This window comes from Podarcis liolepis, assembly GCF_965112155.1.
Source record: "Podarcis liolepis genome assembly, chromosome: 16".
NCBI lineage: Eukaryota > Metazoa > Chordata > Lepidosauria > Squamata > Lacertidae > Podarcis > Podarcis liolepis.
Window position 1 is genome coordinate 2960756 of NC_139567.1, and position 23794 is coordinate 2984549.

Genomic DNA, 23794 nt, shown 5'->3' on the forward strand with positions numbered 1-23794 from the left:
ATTGGAAAGCAAAAGGCTTCAGCTTTTTTTTGAAAAAACACAAAATACCAAGGAAGTCTGATAGTTACACTTGTTGCCTACATTTCTATAATATACTTAAACACTCAGGGCCAGTTACAATCCTGGGTCTTTCGGGGGTAAAGGGTTACAATAAAATTAGATGTGTGGGAATCTAAATAGGCCAAAAAGAAAAGAAAGAAATTCAAAGCATGAGCAACATTTGCAAGAGCAACTCCCCTCCTTAAATAGATGCTCCTTGACCAGAGCACACATGGGGGATTCCAGTCAAAAGATTATAATTAATTTCAAATGTATCCTCCCACTCCAACTTCACAAGCCTGGAAGAGATTCTAATAAGGTACAATTAGGCTAAAATCTCTCTCCCCCCCCCCTCTCTCACACCTCCCCCACCCCTTCATGCATGAGTGAAACCAGATGCTGCTTTCTAAGATGATAAAGCTTGTATTTTATGAGATGTTCACACAAATGCCACTTTAAATTATGAACATGTTCTTTCAAGTAAAAAACAGTTTCTATAGCCAGAAATAAGGACATGACAGCATACATGTTATCTTTCCAGCATGCGTCCAAGCAGTGTTCCAGTCTCACTCAATTATTTGCTGCTACAAAAGGATCAATAATTACTGCCAGGCCCAAAGACTGAAAGCCACACATATATTAACTCTCTGCTGCAGCACAGATAGTGCTACCAAGCACACCAGGTGGACTGCAGGCAAGGCCAACTGCGCCATGTTATGAGTGCATTTCCCAACACCAGTACATTACAATGGCTAGCCAGGTTTGCTCCATCACAATATTGCAAGAATACTGTACATCACAACGTTAACAAACTGAAGAACCCTCTTTCCAGGAGGCGGCTCAGAACCTCAAGATCTATTGCCCTGGTCAGCATATTTTACAAAATATTTTTAAAAGACAGTTGAACAGAGCAAGGGCTTCAAGACCAGCCATATTGGCACTGTTCACTGACACACTCACAGGCAAGCCAAGACACCAACAAAAGGCTCTTTAACACCCTCATTCCCAGCGTGGACAGCAGCAGAGGACTGGGTGGCGGCCTCGTCTTGCAACGTGCATTTGCTTACAGCGGCGAAGGGTTTATGAATCCTGCTGCTGACTCTCACTTTGCGCAATTCTCCCTGGGTGCTGGTTCCTCTGTGCAGGCCAAGACACAGCAAGCGGCTTAAGAGCACCAAGGGAGAGTTCTGTTAAAGCCTATGTTGCTGTTCACACCAGGAATGAATAGATTAAAGAACCCTTTGTCTGATGTCAGTGTGGCTCTGGGGCATACGGAGTGTGTGGAGCTTAGGGACAAATGAGATATCCTTAGGGCTCCAATGGAGAGCCTCCAGCCCACGGGCTCAATTAAGTCTACCGGGCCATTTCAGCTGGGCTTACCTCCCCAACACTGAACATGAGTTACAGCCAAAAGGGGGTTTCAGGCATTGTCAATCAGCTGTCTGTCAGGATGGGCTGTGCATAGCACTCTGCAAGCCCTGACATTCAACTGATAGTCTGTGCTTTGCAGGCTGTGCTGCTGCCCCCAGTCTGATTTCAAACCAGGCAGGCAAAAAGGGGTCACCCAATGTCACTGTGGGCACGAGAGGTGCAGGAAGATAATGGTCTGGCCAGCCAGCCCCATCCAGTTCCCCACCCCTGCCTTACAGGATGGATTATTGGTTAATAAGATTTCCCTCACATCCACAGGAATTTTTTATGAGCTGGCTTACCATATATTGAGAGAACAATCACAGTAGTTGTGTACAGAACAGTGGAGAACAGACTAGGTTGCTTCTTTCCCATTTATTTATTTACTGGCATTAAGTCTTCCCTGCCCCACCCTTTTCGTTCCTCCCTCCACAACATCTCCCCTCAATGTCAAAGTGCATTTACTTTTAAGGTATGAGTTTTTAAAATAATTTTGGCTGATATTCCCTCAGTCTAGCCAAGCGGAGCTGACCCTGCTTTCCCCCCTCAGTTTTCCAGGTACAGGTGACCTCTCGATTCCAACACCGCAGCAAGAGACTTGGGCAACGGTTTCTAGGGATGAGAAAAGAACCCTGAGGCAAAAATGATGGCTTTTTCTTTAGCAAGTCCTAAGACCAGTGTTCAGCAGCTTATAAGGCTCCTGGGATCTTCTGTGGCGGGAGGCCTTCCTCGATCCAGAGGGAAGGGGACGGGCCGCTGTGTAGCATTCGCCGGTGAATCCGTCGCAATCGCAACAGGTACAGCAGGATGGACAGCAGCACAACAAAGAAGCAGGCAAAGAATAGGTAATGGTTGTAAACAAAGGAGAAGCTGCGCCAATGGGAGTGATTGCCTCGGAAATTCTCCTGCTGGATGTCCCTGGGAAAACAGAACAAAATTATTAGCGTGAAAGAAATCTTACAGCAACCCACACCTCAGCAAGTCAGCCTCTGTAAGGGTGGGAGATTCCAGAAGAAAGCTGAGAGGGCAACTGAGGAATATGGTGATTTTCAAGTGGGAAGAGCCCCCAACTCCTAAACTGCCCCTTAGAACTTTATGGGGGGGGGAGTTGTGATGTCAGCAGCTGTAACACTAATGTCATCTTCCTCTTAGACCAATTCCTTTCATCCTCTCAAACCTATCTGAATGCCTATCAACCCAACAGCAAAGGCTGCTGTGCTGGTCTCGAGGAACAGGGCACACAGAGGTGAACAACAACTAGTGTTTACCATTCCATTCGTCCTCTATTCCCACCATCTGGCGGGCAACTCACTAGCTCTACATGATGCTCAGAAACCATCACAGATGCAAAGTTTTCTGGAGAAAATTATCCACTGAAAGGGTTGTGACTGGTGACTGGCTCTTTTTGAACACCACACTTCAGAAAAGCGAAGCCATACCTCAAAGGCAAAAACCGTGTTCGATAGAGAATGGCCCCCAACGTCCATTGCACCTCTTTGTCATAGACCTGCAGTGCAGTTTTTAAGTTGCCATAGTTTACAGGAAAAGAGAAACCATTGTGAAACACTTCATACATCCAGGCTGACTTAAAGCATTGATACCTACAAAGAATAAACATTAAGAAGTCAACTTCTGCTGTTTTTAAACAGAAGCAGAACTCGTTAAGACATAAAAAGCACAGCCTGAAAAGAATAACTGAATTCCCTTGGTCTTGTGCATTAATTGCATATTCAATGGCACACTTTCTACTTAAACTTACACAGACATTCTCTAGATTGCACCCAACAAATGAGGCACTTATATAGAATAGATTATTAAGTTTTGCTATGACAGAGGGAGTGCATCTGCTCCAGCAGGCTTGAACATTAAACCCAAGAGATAAAAAGGTGGGATGAAAGCTTAGGTATTGGCTACTTTAACAAGGCTTTCTCATGTTAATTTTCTGTAATTAATAGACAGTGTTATTGGACTTTCCAGGAATAGATAATATAAAAGGTAAAGGACCCCTGGATGGTTAAGCCTAGTCAAAGGCGACTGTGGGGTGGGGCGCTCATCCCGCTTCAGGCCGAGGGAGTCGGCATTGTCCACAGACAGCTTTCCGGGTCATGTGGCCAGAATGACTAAATCGCTTCTGGAGCAACATATCGGAAGCCAGAGTGCACGGAAACACCGTCTACCTTCCTGCCACAGTGGTACCTATTTATCTACTTGCACTGGCGTGCTTTCGAACTGCTAGGTTGGCAGAAGCTGGGACAGAGCAACGGGAGCTCACCCCGTCCCATGGATTCAAACCACTGATCAGCAAGCCCAAGAGGCCCAGTGGTTTAGACCACAGTGCTACCCACTCCATTTTTCCAGGAATAGCAGCATTTAACAGATCTGGCACTGCGGATCCGAAAAGTATAAGCCTTTTTCACTAATCAGTCACCTTCAGGAACACTAAGATATGATTCATAAACTCACTGGATCATTACTCTCCTCCTGAGATGGAGAACGTCCCCTCACTACTCCTCCAACGTGGAGGTAAGAGCTTGTGTGAACCACCAGATGCGCAATGGGATTTTATGGAAGCCCAGCTTATGTGGGGGAAGACCGAAGTTCACGGATCAGGCATTTGCATTACAGTCATACCTCATGTTGTGTTCCACTCGTTAACGACTTTCATCTTATGAACGCGGCAAACCCGTAAGTGTATACTTACGGGTTTGCCGCCCGCACATGCGCAGAAGCGATCTTCATGCATGCACAGAAGTATTTGATTGCGCTGTGCATATGCGCAGAAGAGGCGCTCTAGTTGCGGACTTTTCGGGGTGCGAACAGCAACTAGAGGTACCACTGTACTAACCAGCTCGTGTAGGAGGTCAGCCCCATTGTGGGGTGGGTCTCTCCCCTCCACCACATGGGAACTGACTGCAACAGTCCTAGTGGTTGTTTGCACTAGAACTGTGTTATACGAAATAGCTATAAACGTACAGCATCCGTTACATGCTTATGAAACTGTACTCGGTACTCAACCACAGTTCCAAAAAGCTCTGCAGTTTATGGCTAGTAGTTCAGATGGCAAGAATGAATGCTTCTGGGCCTCCTTGAAGTGTTTCCTTCTAGGAACTACTGGTACAATTTGTTCTCGGCTCTTCTCTCCCCAGGAAGGATGCTCAAGCAGATCCAGCCATGGGGGAATACGAACACTCACTTCAATCGATGAAGGTCTGCATGCGAGGCATAAAGACCACGGTCCAAACGTTCCCTTAGGACTGACCACTTCGTTGCACAATAATCCTGAAAAAGAAACACAAAGAATGTAAATATATACATTTTGAAGGCAATGTGAAAATATGATATAGAAAGTATTATACATTTTTGGAGGCAAGGAGTGTAATGAAATATTGGGGGCTAAGAAAATTGAGGGCTATTGCATTAACCAGAGAAGCTGCGCAGTATATTGGACAGAGTGTTCAACCTCAATTAGGAAGAGCAGGGGACTTCCGGGTTAGCGCCACTGGCAATGGCCGAGAGGAACCCGCTCCGCGAAAATCGGGTCTTGCCACCGTGGCGAAGGCGGAGACCCTTCAAAAATCCCAGGCGGAGGAAGCCTGGGAACGTGGGATTCGGCTGACACCAAGAGCGCCTCCCCTACTCGCAGGGAAACCCTTTTTCGGGGATCCGAAGTGAAGTGGGGTGAGTGGCGCGGTGTTTTGAATCGACCGCTACTTTTACGGAGTGAAGCCGCACAGCCGTTGCCGGAGAGCGCTGACTTTTTCCTGTGGACAATTGGACTCTAAACAAGTACCCGTGAGTAGAACGGAAAATTGGACTACAAAACATTTTAATTTGGCACCGAAGCGGGAAGGTTCTAAACAGGAAGTCCACCTTCCGCTTTTGTAAATAGATTGAAGCAAAAATTTTGCAAGCTAAAGTCTGGAAAGTCATATATAAAGGACTAAATTTCCTTCAGTTAAAACCACCAAAACCCCTCTTGGAAGCAGGAGAAGAGGGGGGGAATCTTAGATTGTTTAAGCCTGCAGGAGAGAGAGAGAGTAAAGAAAGATAAATTTCCACCATCTCAAACCTGGGAACGGTGTGTCAGAGACAGAATTTTTGGGGAAGTTCATTGACTGTGAATGGAACGTCTTTTGACAGATAGTTAAAAAAGAGAAACACATTGATTCCAATGTTGCCTTTTGCATTCAAAAGAAACAAAATATTTGAAAAATGAAAGTAATTTTCTTTTGTTGGACCTGCTTTCAAAAGATGGATACAAATTGAAATTGTCTCCTCTAGAGGGAGCTTGTTAAACTGTTGCTGGAGTCGATCTGGGGAATTTCACAGCTGTGGAGATTAAGGATCGTGAGACCAGACTCTGACCTTGGACAAGAATGTGTTTAGAAGAAGTTTTGGTGCTTGCTTTTTGCAAGACAAGTGCTTTGTTGGAGCAGCTGCATGAGAAGATGGATTTGATGACTGTTGCAGTCAATAATTTTGGACAAACAGGGAATACTCATATATAGAAACCATTCAGGAACCAACCCAGGAATCTGTTTTGACAGGGCAAGTGCAAGTGCAGGAAAACTTAAGGCTGAGAGACAATATCTTGCCCTAGGTCAGTGATTCTTAACTGGTGCCCAAAGGGGGGGGGCATGATCTACAAATCTTGGGGGTGGGGCATTCAGAATTGGTGGGGGCAAAGGCAGATTTTAGGCAGCCCTTTCTCCCTTCTGCCAGCCAGCAGGGAAGGGTTGTTACACAGTATAGTGCTCACTGTGTTCAGAGGATAAAATTAAAGATAATCCTTTTCAAAACTCTTTTAAAAAGCAGCATGCAATAAAGAGGAGTCAAACATGAATGCCCCTCCCTGCTAAGGGCAAAGCCCAACAAAAAGTAATGCACCTCCATCCACTTACAATGAGACTTAAATATGTATGAAGAGCTTCCAGGAATGAAACAGGGTGGGGGTTATAACAGGAACACACACAAGGGAGAAACAGGTTCTCTAAATAAAAAGAAAAGTGTCAATTGGGCTCAAATAAAAATTGAGCACCTTTTTAAAGAACTTGCTTCTCCCTTGTCAGTATGGGCTTTCAGAGCCTACTAGCTCAAAATTACATCTCTTTCCATCTCCACCACCCATCTCTGCTCCACCACTATGGGCAACTGCATTATCCCTCAGCCAGGCTCCCTCCAGCCACTCTTCTTGCCCAAACCTCTTCCCCAGTTTGATCACAGTAACTACCACCCCCTGCTGTTCCCTCTCCATGAAGCCGAAAATTAAGGAGTTGGCTGGTGAGGATTTTATTGAACACATGCAGGAAATCTGTGTATTGCATGTATATGTCTATACCTCTGGAACCCACCCCGTTACATATCATACAAGCACTGTCTCTATTGTCCTTTTTGGTACCAACTGAAGACCTTCCTTTTTCAAAAATCCTTTTAAGTGAATATTCCGATCCCAGTTTGTATCTGTATTGGTTAGGAAATCTTTCTTATTGATGGGTTTATTGTCGATCGCTTTGGAATGTTTCATGGAAAGCAATTCATAAATGAAATATACCTATATAGCAGAATGTTACCTTAATGATAGAAACTTAGGACTCTCAGAACCAAAACTCTTCAACATCAATCACAACTCATGTCCATGTGTAATAAAGAGTAGCATTAATTTTATTATATTTTGCCCTGCCCTCCTTCCAAGGAACTCAGGGTCATATAAAAAGCACGCTCTCTTTCTTACACACACACACCACTGCCAATTTCACTTTCACAACAACCATCTGAGGCTGGTTAGGCTGAGAGAAAAGTGATTGGCCCAAGATCACCAAATTAGCTTTGTGGGTTCACTGAGATGACGACCCCTCGCCTCCCAGGCCCTTGGTCTGACAATCTAGCTGCCCCTTCACCACCCAAAAGCAGAGGGACCTTTTACCTTTGCAGCTTTAATAAACTTAGCAGCGATGTACTCTCCTCCCATCCGCAATACATCCTCGGTACAGTAATAGAACTCCGAGAACCCATAGAACTCGCTGTTCTCAAACTGCACAGGAGGCTGATAAATGCCATTCAAAGAAGTCTGCGTCTCATTTGTCTTATTCATGAAAGGCTGAATAACATCACGGCACAAGTGAAAATCTCCTGTCCCTCGAAGATGCATCTTCTGCCCATTCTGCTGGATTTCATCCTCAGCATCCAAAGGCAGGCAAGGGTCTAAATAGGGGGTATCAGAAGTCATACCAATCTGTTTGCCTAGAAGCCTGCAAAAAAGATTGAGCAAAGTTACATGTGCAAAAACCGTTTACAGGATACCAGATTGCTCTGCCTTGGAGAGTGGTCCCACCTGGCGCTGTGTCAGGTGAGCAAGCACAAATTGGGGAAAGCAACGCAATGGCAAAATCTGTGACTTCTAGTAGGCCTGTGGTGGTCAATGCAGGATGCAACTACAACATCCTTAACAGAGGACCATTCCACCTGTGCTTAACATCCCTGACAGACAACCATCCCACCCGTGAAGGAGGGCCCACCACTCCCTGAGGCAGGCTGTTCCAGTGCCACACAGCTCCTCCCATGAGAAAGCTTTTTCTAATGTTCCTCTTGCGTGGATACACGATCAGGACGCTGGTCAGCAGGGCTTGCTGGCAGTCCAGAGGGTGGCAACATGAGAACAGGGTCTTTTCTGTGGTGGCTCCCTGCTTCTGGACTGCTCTCTCCAGGGAGACTCACCTGGCACCTTCATGGCATATTTAAGCACTAGGCAAAAGCATTTCTGTATAACCAGGCTTTGGCTGAGTGAACATTATACAGCCTTTAAATCTGTTTGTGGGAGAGGGGTTATTGGTTTGTTTTTGTTTGTTATGTATTTTGTGTTCTCATTTTGTGAACCGCCCTGTGAAGGGCAGTATATACAAACTGAGTAAATGGCAATATTAATCATAATGATGGCTGGGAGATAAGTCAGATAAGGAAGGGCTAGGGAGACATGTAGCAGTTAAGAGTGAGGCTTCCAAGTTCCTTGGAACTGAGGTGTGATGAAAGGGGTGAGGGCAGAGCGAGCCTGACTGGAGTTCCAGTTGAGCCAAAGCCCTCCAGGGAGAGGGTGCTGGGAAGGAGCTTATAGAATCATAGTATTGGAAGGGACCTTCATGGTCATCTAATCCAACCCCCTGCAATGCAGGAATCTCAACTAAATCACCCACCTTCTGCTTAACAATCTCTAATGAAGAAGAGTCCACCACCTTCCGAGGGCGTCTGTCCCACTGTCAAATAGCTCTTACCTACATGATTACTGCAACCATCTGAAGATGTGCCCATCTCACTGGGGAAGATTTAAATGTTGACATGTACAGGAGGGAAATCATTTGGATCTGGAAATCAAGTTAATCATAGAATATTACCTGTTTCTAAATACTGTGGTGGTAAATATGCTGTCTGCATATCTCTGCCGGGCAGCATTTCCACCAAAGCCGAGGAAAGTTGCCACATAAACTCGGTACACATGTTCAGTTTGGTGAGCATCACACCCTAGATTAAACTCTGCAAGTAGGTTCTTGGCCACCTCCTCCTGCAGATCCCAAAACACGAGATTAAAGAGGCATGAACAGCTTTGCTTTGTGTTGTGTAACACTTAACTCTGAATAGAGGGAAGTTATTTCAAATCTGCAGCTCTCTAAACATTTTCACAAGAACTTTCTCTAGAGGAACTCTTTGTACTCAATACCCAAGTGTCAAAGCGGGGGACCTCCAGATGCAGTTGGACTACAACTCCCATCATGTCTGGCAATCAGACATGCTGGTTGGGGCTGATAGGAGTTGCAGTTGATTAACATTTGGAGAGCACCACATTGGGTAGCCCTTGCTAAAGAAAGCGGCACCAACACCCAAAACTCTGCTAGTTGACCAAATCTGCACAATTTATGATCCTGGTTGCAGCCACCCATGGGGGAACTGTACATGTTCTTATATTCACCCGTTAACTCTTGCCTCTTCTTTTCCTTCCCTCCCTTTGACATCTTTACCACATATATAGTATAAATTACTGAAGGGAAGGGGCAGATATATTACCTTCTGAATGCCCTGGAATTATTACTCCCTCCATGGGACAGAGAAATCTTTGAGGAACATGAATTGGGGGCAGAAGAAATGTAACCTGGCGCAAACACCACTTAATAGCCCTAGAGGTTAGTCTCTAGAGCAAAGTCCAGCAAAACCTCCGTTCCTGAATTACTTTTGAAATTACTACAGAGACTATTTCTACAGAGGCATTCTCTGTCTGTGGGTTAAAATGTTCACGTGAAATATAACCTGCCAGTTGGCTTAAGAGGACACATCATTAAGAGGCTGAAAACAAATAAAGGATGAAGCGTGTTTAAGTAATTTATCAAATAAAGTTATCTACAGCTGGGAGGTTCTCCATTTCTGAGAGGTTTTCATTTTACTGTGATCTATTTTCAACCCTCCATCTCACTGATTAATGTGTTGCTTGAAAAGCGGAGCTACATGGCTGCCTATGGGACAGAAATGTTAGGAATGCACTGCTTGACTCTTAAGATAGGCAAGAACTGTGTGGATTTCTGAGAGTGCACCGTGGATGCTGAATTTTAAACTATTTTAAAGCACATACCAATAGCAAACTTAGTTGGTCTCTAAGCTGCTACTGGAAGGATTTTTTTAAAAAAATCATTAACTGTCAATGTCATGCAGCAATTATTCCATAAGCAACTGTTAGAAATTAAAGTGGAGATGAGTAAAATGGTTTTAAAAATTATATTGTGTAAAGCCGAGGCTGGAGAAGTTACAGAATACTTGGAGAAAATGCTGATGGAGAACTGCCAGAAAAGGAGAACGGAATGGTAAAACTGGAGACAAGAGAGGATGAAATCCAGAGAACATCCACACAGATGCCTGAAGGAGTGAAATAGCCAAATGGTGGAGTTATGATGTTGGAGGAGGCGGTGGTGTGCATAGATGGAGAGACTAAGAAATATCCTGAACTGGAAGAGATAGAGTTGAGAAAGAAAGGAATGTGATTGAAACTGGAAGAAAGAGCTACTACGTCTCCTGCAACATTTTTGGAAAAAGAATGGAAGAGGAGAAAAATTCTATTAAAAAAAAGGATTGACAACCAATAGCTACAAGGAAACGGGATTGGAAGATATGAATTTGGGAGTGGATTAATGACTATATAAGAACTAAATAATTATGGACTGTTGTGTTAATACATAACCATAGTGAAGAAATTCTGGAACGAATAAGGACTGAATGTTTCTTAAAATTGGAGGGAACGTTGTGATGTTGGACTAGAGGAGGACTGTTGTTGACTCTTACAGATAATAATAATCAAAGAACCTCCTTTGGACTTCTTGCAGTGAAAGAAATGAACAGGAGAGTCCCAGATGGAAAACTAGAAAAAAGCACCTAGCTGGATACTACTCTAGATTGAACATTTGACTGTTTTGAAGAACTATAGTATATATAACTGACAGATAGATAGTTGGAAGTCCTTTTTATCTACTTTTTATTTTTCATTTCCACTTTATTCTTTTCTTTAACATTCTTATTTGTTTTCTTTCCTTTTTTCTGCTTTGCTTTGGTCTTTTGTATTATTTGTGGCTCTCTATTCAGGGTTAAAGAGGGGCTAACATGCTGATGAAGGTTATTGATAATTGACAAAAGAACCTGCATGAGGCAGGAAAGAGAATCTCCCAGGTGAGAGCTGGGATGGTTCACGTGTCTCTGTGTGTGACAAGTTAAGATTTATCTGTGAAAGAGGACTTCGTATTCTCTTTTCTTTCTTTTTTATGTTTATGTTTTTGTTTAGATTAGTTGGTTTTTATTGCAACGTATTAGGAAAGGTCTGAATAAAACTTTATAAAAACAAACCAACAAACCAAAATAAATAACACCCACAATCCATACACCACCGCATATTCCCACCAGAAGTGTCACAATTTAAATGGCACAATTCAAAATGGGGGTTAAACACCAGGAAAAGTTAACAGTTGTGTAGCATAATTCAAGGACATTTGTATTAAACTGACTGATGAAATGAATCATGTACAGGCAGACTGCTTAGCAGATGGGACATCAAGATGCAACCTCCTCTCGTCTTGGGGTGAAGATGTCACGTAGTGAAGCACAGAACTCATAACACGCAAAAGAAAAAGAATCAATGGTATATGGATTAAAACACAGGAAAAAAACAAAAGGAAAAGAAGGAAAAGTTGTACAGATAATAACCTGCTGTGAAGAGGCAAAGCTTACAGTTTTAGGGACTTCGTATGCTATTTGAGTTGACACACCACCCATGTCAAGTATACCCACAGTCCTCTTTCGAAGAATGGCTTCCTTGTTTTCACTGCCAGGAATATGCACCTCCACTACAGCATCATCCTCTGAAAGACAAGACGTGAAGGATGTTGAGATGTGGGGGCAAACCCTTCTGAGGATCTGAATTTCAAACATTTGCACTGCCATACAATGTAGAAATGGCAATCCTGCAATGGCAGCCTAATGCCAAGAGTTTGCTAGGCTGCAGAGTTGACAAAAACATGCAATTCTTGGTATAACACTCTTGAGGAGGACTCTCGGTAAGCTCTCTGAGCATAGTGCCCCAATGATCCCACATCACAGCCATAATGACAAGAGTCCTGGAAGGTAATAGGAAAGTTAGCTTGGGGTGGGAGAAAATATGTGCTATATATTTTAACAGTATTAGGAAAGAAGCTTGGAGTAAAACAGGAAATGTTGCAATGTCATTCTAAAGTAGGCATATTTAGAATGACTTGTATATTGTTTTCAAAAATGGTAACACAGAGCTGGGAAAGATACAGAAAATAGCAATGAAAATAATACAGTATGGGGTTGAAGCACTTATTCAAAGTCGCCTCCATACCTCTCAAAAGCTAATGTTTTTGGGACTTCCTGGTGCATGTGTGTGTATACACACACAAACACACACACACCCTTGTTAAAACTTCTGTAGCTGAAAATATTTAGGGTATTGTTTTATGCCTTCTGTTCTCTAATAGGCACACATATTTTTAGACTCTATATCTTTATTATGGATCAGAATCCACCAAGCACAGCTGCTGATCAACTTTTATACACAGCTGCTGAAGGATATTGTCCACTAGCAACAGCCATCGGACCATCAACACCATTTCTCCCTTTGGTAGGCTACATAGAGTGCTATTAAGACACTTGCCATCATCGGTATGCTCAAATCTTCCAAGGACAAAGTTGATTCCAATCCATGCATATACTCCTAGAAAATTTAAGAGAATAATTTTAAGTATTAAAAGTTATTGAGCTGCACCTTTAAAAATAGTAAACTTAATTAAAACAGTATTATAACAAGGGCCCAACGAGACTTGCCCTTGCCCAGTCACTTTCACCCCGGGAAACCAGATCTTTACCACTGAATCGGAGCAAATGCCAATCAGGTTTACTCTGGATTGATGTTTGCTGCAATTTATTGCTAAAGAGCGGGTTTTCTGGAGGAAAATGGCAGGGCAAGGGTAAAACTGCATTCTAGGCACTGGACAACTACAAGTCTGGATGAGCCCCAATAAACTTGAGTTGTATGGAAAACTACTTTCCTTTTAAAAAAAATTAATTCAGACATGCTACTTCTCAGGTACATGGTTAAAAAAAAGAAAAACAATTCCTCACTGGCCACAATGATGTGTGAAAAAACCAGAAAATTCCAGCCTCTCCAAGACCTTCTAAAAATCTATGTACAGTCATACCTTGGCTCTCGAACAGAATGCGTTCCAGGAGTCCATTCGACTCCCGGAACAGTTAAAAAATCAAGGCAAGGCTTCCGATTGGCTGCAGGAGCGGAAGACACGCTGGACATTCAGCTTCTGAAAATCATTCGAAAATGGGAACACTCACTTTCAGGTTTCGATCATTTGGGAGCTGATTTGTTCAGGAGCCAATGCGTTTGAGAGGTACGACTGTACTGTAGTATGAAAGTGCTCTGCCCAGCGATTCCAAATGTTGCCACCAGAGTGTGCTCTTGCAGCTTTATAGTAAAGGTAAAGGGACCCCTGACCATTAGGTCCAGCCGTGACCAACTTTGGGGTTGCGGCGCTCATCTCACTTTATTGGCCAAGGGAGCCGGAGTACAGCTTTCAGGTCATGTGGCCAGCATGACCAAGCCACTTCTGGCGAACCAGAGCAGCACACGGAAACGCCGTTTACTTTCCTGCCAGAGCGGTACCTATTTATCTACTTACACTTTGAAGTGCTTTTGAACTGCTAGGTTGGCAGGAGCAGGGACCGAGCAACGGGAGCTCACCCCGTCGCAGGGGATTCGAACCGCCGACCTTCTGATCGGCAAGTCCTAGGCTCTGTGGCCTAACCCACAGCGCCACCCGCGTCCCTCCAGCTTTATAGTACAAGCCTGCTAATGAACAGCTATAAATAACAGAACAGAATGGCTTAGCTAAAACAGGCGTGGGGACTCTGTGGCCCTCTAGATGTTGTTGGGACTCCAATTTCCATCATCCCCAGAAGGATGATAGGAGTTGTAGTGCAACATCTTCTTGAGGGCCACAAGGCACAGGAACTATGATGAGGGGAAAGAGGTGTATTGCTGGAAAAAACAAACAAGGGATAAAGAAAGGCTTACAAAAAAATAAAGATTCCAGTATCTGTGATGTGTGCAGTGAATTAAGCAGTCAGCTAAGCAGACAAAGAAACACCTGATGACTTATTTATGTTTTTCATCAAGTTTTTATGCCAATTTTCTTCTTGCATTTTGTACTCTGCCTTGATTTTTTTTAAAAAAATCAAAATATAGAATATAAATATATAAATTTAAAAAATAAGAGAAATCTAACTAAGGATGCTACAAGAAATACAGGTGAGTTGCAAAAAGTGCATTTCACACAGTGTAATTGTATTTGAAAATAATGGAGGGGTGTGGGGGTAAACAGTGTATGGTTATTCAAAGACATTTAAAGGTAAAAGGACCCCTGACCATTAAGTCCAGTTGCAGACAATTCTGGGGTTGTGGTGCTTATCTCGCTTTACAGGCTGAGGGAGCCGGTGTTTGTCTGCAGACCACAAACAGCTTCCAGGTCATGTGGCCAGCATGACTAAGCTGCTTCTGCCGAACTAGAGCAGCACATGGAAACGCTGTTGGAGCAGTACCTATTTATCTACTTGCACTTGACGTGCTTTCGAACTGCTAGGTGGGCAGGAGCTGGGACCAAGCAACGGGAGCTCACCCCATAGTGGGGATTCGAACAGCCGACCTTCTGATCGGCAAACCCCACGTCACATTTAGAATCTGCTTTATTCAGATCAACTGTTGACATTCCACTGATGAATCTCCAATAAAGCCCTTTCTCAGCCTCTCTCGATACTGCACAAATCCAGCTGATTTTACTCTTACAGTGGTACCCCGCAAGACGAATGCCTCGCAAGACGGAAAACCCGCAAGACGAAAGGGTTTTCTGTTTTGGAGGCACTTTGCAAGACGAATTTCCCTATGGGCTTGCATCGCAAGACGAAAGCCCATAGGGAAATGCTGGCGGTCGGGAGCAAAGACTTTTGCCCACAGCCGGCCTTCAGAAGAGGACCTCTTCTGAAGGCCGGCGGGGGGCAAAAGTCTTTGCTCCCCCCCGCCTGCCTTCCCCCCCGCCTGCCCCGGGCGATCTTAAAATGCTGGGGGTCGGGAGCGAAGCGTTCGCTGCCGACCCCCAGCATTTTAAAACGCTGTTCCGAAGCGGGGCGGGGGCGGGAACACCTGCCCCAGCCGCCCCTCTTCGGAACGCTGTTCCGAAGCGGGGCGGGGGGGCGGGAACACCTGCCCCAGCCGCCCCACTTCGGAATGCTGTTCCGAAGCGGGGCGGGGGCGGGAACACCTGCCCCAGCCGCCCCACTTCGGAACGCTGTTCCGAAGCGGGGCGGGGGGGCGGGAACACCTGCCCCAGCCGCCCCGCTTCGGAACGCTGCTCCGAAGCGGGGCGGGAACACCTTCTGAAGGCGGGTGGGGGACGAAAGTCTTTGTCCCCCCTGCCTGCCTTCCCAGGGGCTTTTAAATCGCCCCGGACAGCGGAGAAGTCCTCCGCTGTCCGGGGCGATTTTAAAATGCCGCCCGCCAGCATTTTAAGATCGCCCGGACAGCGGAGAAGTCCTCCGCTGTCCCAGGGTTTTTTAAAATGCTGGGGGTGGGAAGAAAAGCCCTTGTCCCCCCCCCCCAGCCTTCAGATGAGGTCCGGGGACAGACTGTCCCCGGACCTGGTCTGAAGGCGGTTTTCCTAGGAACGCATTAATTGATTTTCAATGCATTCCTATGGGAAACCGTGCATCGCAAGACGAAAAACTCGCAAGACGAAGAGACTTGCGGAACGAATTAATTTCCTCTTGCGAGGCACCACTGTATATCATGCAGTGAAGACTTCTCATCCATTCATTCTCCTTCCCACCAAATATATTCTACCTAAAAAACCAACCACCAAACTAACACCCTCAAACTCCCTAACCCTGGTACATCCCTGGATATTTTTTTTAATTTATAGTAGAGAGGAAATGTAGCAATCTAAGGAGCCCCTGCCCCTTCAAAATTAACTTCCCATTTGCCTGTGTTTTTTGCTTCTTAAAATTGGAGTGACCTGGTATCGACACAATCTGGTTGTAGGCTAACTAGGTATATAGACATCCTGGAAAGGGACATATCTCTGCTCTCCTCATTCTGTGTTGTGATTCACAGCATCTCTTACAATTGCGTTTCTTGTAGCAGTTCTCTGTCACCCACTGAAGGGGACCTGCTCCCTGGACAGACATTCCATCAGTCTAGTGAATGTGGTTTCAAACTTGTCTTTTTCAAAAGCAGTTCCTTACCTTCTTGCTTTCCTGAAATAACCTCAGCATGGGAGTCCGAAAACAGAAAATCAAAATGCACTGGGATATCAGTTAGCAGGTCTTCTAGTATTGCCTTTTGCTGGCTGCAAGATTCCAAATATGTTTAAAATACAAATAGACCCCTAACATACTCAATTCTCTGTATTAAACTGTAATAGAAAAAAGATATTCAGTCACCTCTCTGGTAAGATTCTCATCCCTGCTGTACAAAGGATATACAGAGGTGTTTCTTTATGTTTTGCACGGGGGACATGTGCAGCAGCAAAGCTCAGAAGTGGGAAAATATAGTCACTGACTTTTTCAGGAGAGGTAGCAAATTCTGAAATGCCTAAAAAAGCAATGGAGATACATATGAGTATATATGCATACAGCAGAAAGTGGGAGAGTCCAACATACAAAAAACCCCTTATTATTTCAAAGAGTTTCTGATTATAAGAGTTGGAAGCTGAATAACTTGTTTGCTTTTTTGGTGAATTTTCTGGGTAACATTCAGTATGCCAATCCAATTAAAGACAAAATACTGCCTGAGCAAAAGGATCTACTAGCCACTATAATTCATGTGGCCATAACTTTACTACAAAAGTGATTTATTGGTTTTAAAAAAGCCTGTTTTTGGAAAGGTCAAGACTGTTGTTGAAAAAACCCACGATATGTGAGCTGAGATTAGTAACATTATCTAGGCAAAAAGTAAAACACCTTGGATCCCATGCTACAAAGGTTGTATTAGAATGGACCTCGGAATATGTTTTATTAGAGCATAAAAGGCATATATAACTGGAGTCTATATAACGGCCATGCAACCAAATGGAGAAGAAAGGCCCCAAGACATCAAATAATCATTCCATCTATTTGAAGGGAGGCATCCACAGTATGTTTGAATGCCAGGGAAAAGGCCATATTACAGGTACTTGAACGATGCATCTTTCAATTTATGTGTCAGGAAAAGCATACGGCTTGAAGTTTAATATAGCATCCTGAAGTTTGCACTTTGAATAGAACTGGTCCACAGATTCCAGATCCTTAAAAGCATTTCACTCATTCTGAAAAACAGGGCATTTCGTAGGTGGTTTTTTTTAGTGTTCTCCATTTTTTTCTATTTTTTTTTTTTTTCAAATTGGAAGTAAGTTTCACTAAACAGAGTCTTGTGCCTGAGTAAAAATGCCTAAGGGTATTCCCTGTAAATTTCATAAATATGCCAAATAGCATAATTTCACATGCTATATTGGAATTTTAGGCTACAGCAGTATTTCTTTTAGTAAATATTGCATATAAATACAGTTCACTGATGAAAAGAAAATTATGACTTGATCATATTTATTCACATAAAAAATAAGGACACTGAACAGATGCCACAGATCGAGTCTGACAAATAAAATCTCAACATAACATGTCAACTTCTATTTATATACCATATATATATATATATATATATATATATATATATACACACACACACACACACACACACATACACACACACACACACACACACACACATACATACACACACACACACACACACACACACACACACACACACTCAAGGTAGCTTCCATGAAACAGTCACTGTTAGTTGACGTAACTACCAATAGGTCCTTCCTCAAAGTTTTTCTAAACTTATAACTTTTCAGTTTACTGCACAGGCCAACCAATGCTGAATTTCAAACCACAGGAAAACAACTCTTTGTTTTTATGTTACAATAGCAAGCAGAACTGTCTGCAAGAATGAGGTGAAGGAGGTTAGAATGAAATCAAAACCCTTGGCTATATGGACTGACTTCCAAGTAAACATGGGCAGAATTGGCCTGCACATATCATCCCAAGTAAAACAGGGATAAAACACAATAAAACATTTAATAAAATGAAACTGCTACATTTTTATAAATTACCATTCTTTTTAAGACATGCTGCTAAGCTATGGCAGGGAAAAAAAACCCAAGTTATGGCCTTTTCTCCAATACCTGGTTTAATTTTCATAACCACTGGTTTGCTGTTTTTGTCCCTCATTTGTTTGATGTCCAGCAAATCATGTGGGTTGCCATTGTGCCTCGGCCACCAATACACAAAGATCCTAGATCCACTGCTACCACAGTCCACCATAATACCATAGTTCAACTTGGGATTGTTGGTATCTGTAGCTTCTGTGTCAGTTACTCGAGCAAGATACCTGGAAGAGAGCATCAAAGTGTTGTTTAGCAGCAAATTTCATTGAAACCAGTGGGACTGAGCTTAAAGAGTCAACAAGAATAAGATCTCACTGCAAATTGTATTCAATTTATAGGGACTTAGAAGCACATTTAAAAGCAAAAACAACTATCCGTTACTTGTGTTGTTCTCAGATGTGAACAAACACTTTTGGAACATATATTTTTGTCTTACAGGATGTTCTTACCTGTGCAGCTTTTTGTCCCTGTAGCCATATTTTACAACAGAATAGTACAGCAAGAAAAAGGCAGCAGCGAGCAACCCAATGACAATAATCTGCCGTAACGTGGTGTTCAATATTCGTGGACACCCTACTGGGGAAATGCTGAAGTGCCAAGAAGCAGGAAACAGACATGAAACACTGATCCTGAAATTTAGAAAACAAAAAGATAGCCTGTCTGAAAAGGTACCTTACTACAGTATACTCACTGACACACAAAGGATCCAATCACTGGATCCCAAATGTTATAAGCCAGAAAATATGTCATAGTGAATTTAAGTAGATTGTAAACTCTTCAAATAGATGATTCTGCAGTTTCAAGAACTGAAGGAAGACTCCAAAAGTTACATTACTAACTCTTAATTCCTAGATTTAAAATGCTTCCCTACACTTTGTATGTATTTAGAAGATGTATACCTTGTCCTCCTATTGCAGTCATGATGCTCAATTACAGTAATTCTAAAACCTCAATATCATCACTATTGACACTAAAGCAACAATCCAATATTAAGAACATAGATATGCTTAAGTAGATGAGTGAATGCAAGCTAAGTTTGCATAGCCCCCAATACTGCTATGAACACAAGTAGCTGCCTGGGGACAGAGGAGTGAAGCCACAAGGGTGGAGACTGCTGGCAGGAAGAAGAGATGATCAGGGGATATGGCTTAGTCACACAAAATTGTATATGTGGTCAGAAATTTCAGCTCCCACAGTGTAGCCTTCTAAGACACTGCTATATTCAAGAGTTTGTGTACTGTAGTTTCTGCTGTAAGTCAAGCAGAGCTTATTAGATGACCCTAGGGCAAGCCAAAATCCTCATATCTCAGACTGCAGGACTACAACATGAGGGGTACTACATTTATGGTATTGAGTTGCAGTAATTAGAGATGGAATCTTCAATTCATTCATCAGTTAGATTAACTTAAGCAATTAAATGCATTTTGATTTACTAAAAGATGCCCCAATTTAATCAAGTAGCAGGTTTTCATTTCAGTTTGAATAAAATTACTTTTTAAATTGTGGAAGCAAGTACCACCATTCTTCTTGTGTGAGAAAGGGCAATGCTTCCTTTATGATGCTGCTTGCTACAGGTGTGCAACATTTTTTCAAAGAACACTTTTCCTTTATCACAATCTCTCAAATGCATATCTTATCAATTCATTTTTAAAGCGTTAAGTAGATGACAAGCCTGGTAAAATATTTTAAAAATAATTTATATATGTGCTGTTATTTCCAAACACCTTTTACCCACTTTTCCAATTTACATGCAGTGCCACTGTGAGTCCTTTCCACTGAAGTCAATTTCAAGTACTCACTGCAGAATTCCCATTGGCATCTAGTTGGCCAGTGTGAGAACAGAGTGCTAGAATAGAATGGCCTTTAGTCTCATTCAGCAGAGCTCCTTTTGTGTTTTATATTTCTTCATGACACAAGTGCTGAAAACAAGCAATGGAAATTCAGCACCTTTTGTTATTTATTCATTATTTGTACCTATTTGTATCTTGTACAGTTCAGTATTCAGCTGTAACAGTTTACAGTGGTACCTCGGGTTACAGACGCTTCAGGTTACATACGCTTCAGGTTACAGACTCCGCTAACTCAGAAATAGTACCTTCTTTGCTTCAGGATGAGAACAGAAATTGCCCAGCAGCGGCGCAGCAGGCCCCATTAGCTAAAGTGGTGCTTCAGGTTAATAGCAGTTTCAAGTTAAGAACGGACCCCCAGAACGAATTAACTTCTTAACCCGAGGTAGCACTGTACTTGTTAACAATGTGAGGTGTTTTGTCTCCAACTGTACCTTCATCAATAAAAATAGTGCAGGAAGTGTCAAAATTAAGGGAGCCCACAGTCAAATAGACTTTTAAGTCCGTTTCATCCCCATCAAGCACTCAGCTTATTCCTTTCACCCCGACAGTATTCGGATACTTACCTACCCATTTCAGAACAGTTTGATCAGGCAAGGTACAGTAAGAGAGACTTCTATTGTCAGCCAAATGTTACAGATTCATAAGACACAAACATAATCCCCAGGACCAATGGTACAAATAGGAACTGAAAAGAAAAGATTGCAGTGATATTAAAAAGATGGTACTTTTATTCAGATCCAACATCTGATGAGCACAAAAACTAAACCAATGTAACAAATTATTAGCAATGATCCCTGATCTATATCCTACCCTTCTTTCAAAAAGTACAGGATGGTGTGCATGGGACTGTCCTATTTTAACCGCACAACTAGGCTAAGGATAGTGAAGGCCTCTCAGATACATCTCTAGCAACTCCATTCACCAAACCATACTGTGGGAGGGCATGGCAATATGAAATACATGTTCTGAGGGGGTCAATTCATCTCTCATATCTGAAGCAAGTGCACTAACACAGTTACTTACAAATTGGAGCTACAGGCAACTTTATTATTATTAAATTTATCTCACCCTTCCTTCCGAAGAAGCCCAGGGCTAGCTTACACTACTTCCACTGAAGCTAGCAGAGCAATGTGAGGTTATGTAAACTTCCCACTTAACTGAATGCAGTCTGATGCTTGATGACCTTCCAGCATACATTTGCTGAAATTCATCTTCTGTATCAGTGCAATTTGATGCTGAAGCAAGCAACAAAACTGCTAGCTTCCAGCTATAAATAACCAGCAGAACACACTATTTTAAATAACGTTTCAAAACACAAAAACCCACATTATACAATCAAGGCTTTAACTGCAATAAGATTTCAAGTCTTATTACCAAGTTAAACCCTACTTTCTAAACAGAATTTGAAGCAATCGGCAGGGTGTGTGTGTGTGTGTAAAGAATATATATAATGATTACAACTTTACAAACTAGAACCTTGAATCAGAAACAAATTGGCTGCTAGCAGATGGAACACTATCACAATATGTTCAAAAAATCCATTTCATGCATGTATGAGAATTGCCTGACATCACTATGACATCAGTTGAAGCATTTTCTTTTGCCCACATTGTTTGATTTCAAATTGCATGGACAAAGGCACAGATTTTGATGGTGTCACTCAACACACTGATTGGCAGCACCTGCAAACCTTGCTTTCAGCATAGATCAATTGCACTCAGAAGCTCTGTTTGGGAGCTGCCATGTGGAACAAATCCCAGCAGGCTTGCCTTTGGAGCAACATTTAAAAGGTACCACATACAAAATTTGCCTGGCAAAGAACATTTAGAGGAGAATTTTAAGGCTTCCAACTATTTCTCTAAAACTGTGTTTTACCTGTTCCACACCTGATGTCATATGTGGCATCAGGTACGGGGCAGGTGGGGAAATGGTCTCATGGGCCGGGTTTCCCAACATTGTTGAAGGCATTAATGCAGACTCTGCAGTCCTATTATGAGTAATTTCCACTTAACAATTTATGGTTTGAAATGGAACTCCAAGTGTGCGTGTTCCAAATTATGACACCGCAACATGAGGTACTTATAATTACTTACCTCTGAAACATTGTGACCTTCCGCAAACTATACCAGCTATTTAATACAAATTACATATCTTAATAGTTCCATGCAAAGAATGCTGGAAGAAGCCATATCGTGCAGAAACTAAATGGAGAATAGAAGAAAAAACAAGATATTAAAATGGGATTTTCATTAAAATCAGCAGATCTGCTGAACTTAAAAACCAAGTTACACTGTCAGTATAATACCCTGTTGCTAGGTTACATTTAACAGCACAATGAAGCAAGTAGATCCCAGACTTGAAAGGATGGAGGCCTATGAGGAAGAAAATACAGTGGTGCCCCGCAAGACGAATGCCTCGCAAGACGGAAAACCCGCTAGATGAAGAGACTCGTGGAATGGATTATTTTCGTCTTGCGAGGCACCACTGTATGCAAAAAGGTTCATCTTTCATCTCAGGATTAAAGAATACTTCGTTTTTATTACATGTCTGCATGTTATGTAATACATGGGCTCCTACGCTTTAAGACATTAAGAATTACCTTGGCTGCATCTAACTAAAGTCCCTTGCTAGCCTCTTTTTTTGCTAAGCTAAAAAGCTCCCAATGTTGCAACTTTTCGAACTAGGGGAGCTGATGCAGCAGCTGGATAATATGCCCTTTTCTGCACTTGGTTCTTTCCACATAACAAGCATGAGATTTTTAGGACGCTGACGGCTATAGCACAGAGACAGGGGACCTCGAGCCCTCAAGGTGCTGCTGAACCACAATTCCCATAATCCCTCGCTATGGGGCTGATAACAGCCCAACAACATCTGGAGGGTGACAGGATCCAGCCCAGGACACAGTTTCCAATAGCCAGCCAGCTGTGGGAAGCTGCTACACACGCTTCATGTTTCACCGCGGTTTATACGAACTCTTCTCTCGGTTCACCCCTGACACCAGCCTGGCCCGGGACAGCCATTCAAACAGAGGACTTTCCTCCGCTTCCCGCACGGCTTTCCCGCAGCTCCGCCGCCGAGGCCCAGTTACCGGCGCATCGGGGCTCCGCCGCGGACCCCACACCAAACCCTCGTTCTCCTCAAAAATGGCTCCGAGAGGCTCCTCCCCCGCCCGCCGGGAACCTGCCCTTCCTCCCTCGCCTTTTCAGACACGGCGGAAGGGAAGCCGGCGGCGGCGCCACTGGGCGCGAAGGAAGAGCCCAGGAGTCCGAGCTGGCCGCGCAACATACGCGCGCGCGCTGCCCTCCCCTCCCCGCCCAAATTCACCTCAGCCGCCTCCTCTGCGGCTGCTCCGGGCCGCGCGCCGGGCGCCGGGCGCAAAGCGACACCTCAGCCATCCTCCACTTCCGGGTCTCGGAGGACCGGGCGTCGGAAGTGACGTCAAATGCGATAGCCGAACGGGGTGGGACGCAAGAGCCGCCTCAGGAAGAAGCAGCGCGCGCGCAGTCGCCTCAGGGTCCCTTTGGGCACACTTCCGGTGTAAACATAGATCTACAAACATAAAGAAAAGGGGGGGAATCTCTTTCATTTATCACATTGCTATACCGAGAGGGCGACTGGCCGCGGGCGCTTCTTTCGCAGGGCATCATGGGAGTCTGGCTCGGCGCGGGGGGTGATGGGACTTTGGCT

At 43.5% G+C, this 23794-nt stretch overlaps 1 protein-coding gene across 4 annotated transcripts; it reads right to left on the minus strand.

The window, feature by feature from the left end:
- Nucleotides 1-442: 442 nt before the first annotated feature.
- On the minus strand, nucleotides 443-23559 carry ENTPD4 (ectonucleoside triphosphate diphosphohydrolase 4). Of its 4 annotated transcripts, none has more exons than XM_083480533.1 (14): nucleotides 23432-23559; nucleotides 22201-22308; nucleotides 20675-20792; nucleotides 18707-18886; nucleotides 18276-18481; nucleotides 16492-16642; nucleotides 16294-16397; nucleotides 12644-12703; nucleotides 11701-11831; nucleotides 8835-9001; nucleotides 7373-7697; nucleotides 4643-4728; nucleotides 2889-3050; nucleotides 443-2367 (listed from the first exon to the last, which is right to left on the minus strand). In XM_083480533.1, the coding sequence occupies exons 5-14, from the start codon at nucleotides 18412-18414 to the stop codon at nucleotides 2139-2141; spliced, it is 1554 nt and encodes a 517-aa protein (XP_083336659.1). In that variant the 5' UTR covers nucleotides 18415-18481; nucleotides 18707-18886; nucleotides 20675-20792; nucleotides 22201-22308; nucleotides 23432-23559; the 3' UTR covers nucleotides 443-2138. The 4 variants fall into 4 exon arrangements, with proteins under 4 accessions (XP_083336659.1, XP_083336658.1, XP_083336657.1 ...); XM_083480532.1 differs by having other exon boundaries at nucleotides 11677-11831; XM_083480531.1 differs by having other exon boundaries at nucleotides 20671-20792.
- Nucleotides 23560-23794: the final 235 nt, after the last annotated feature.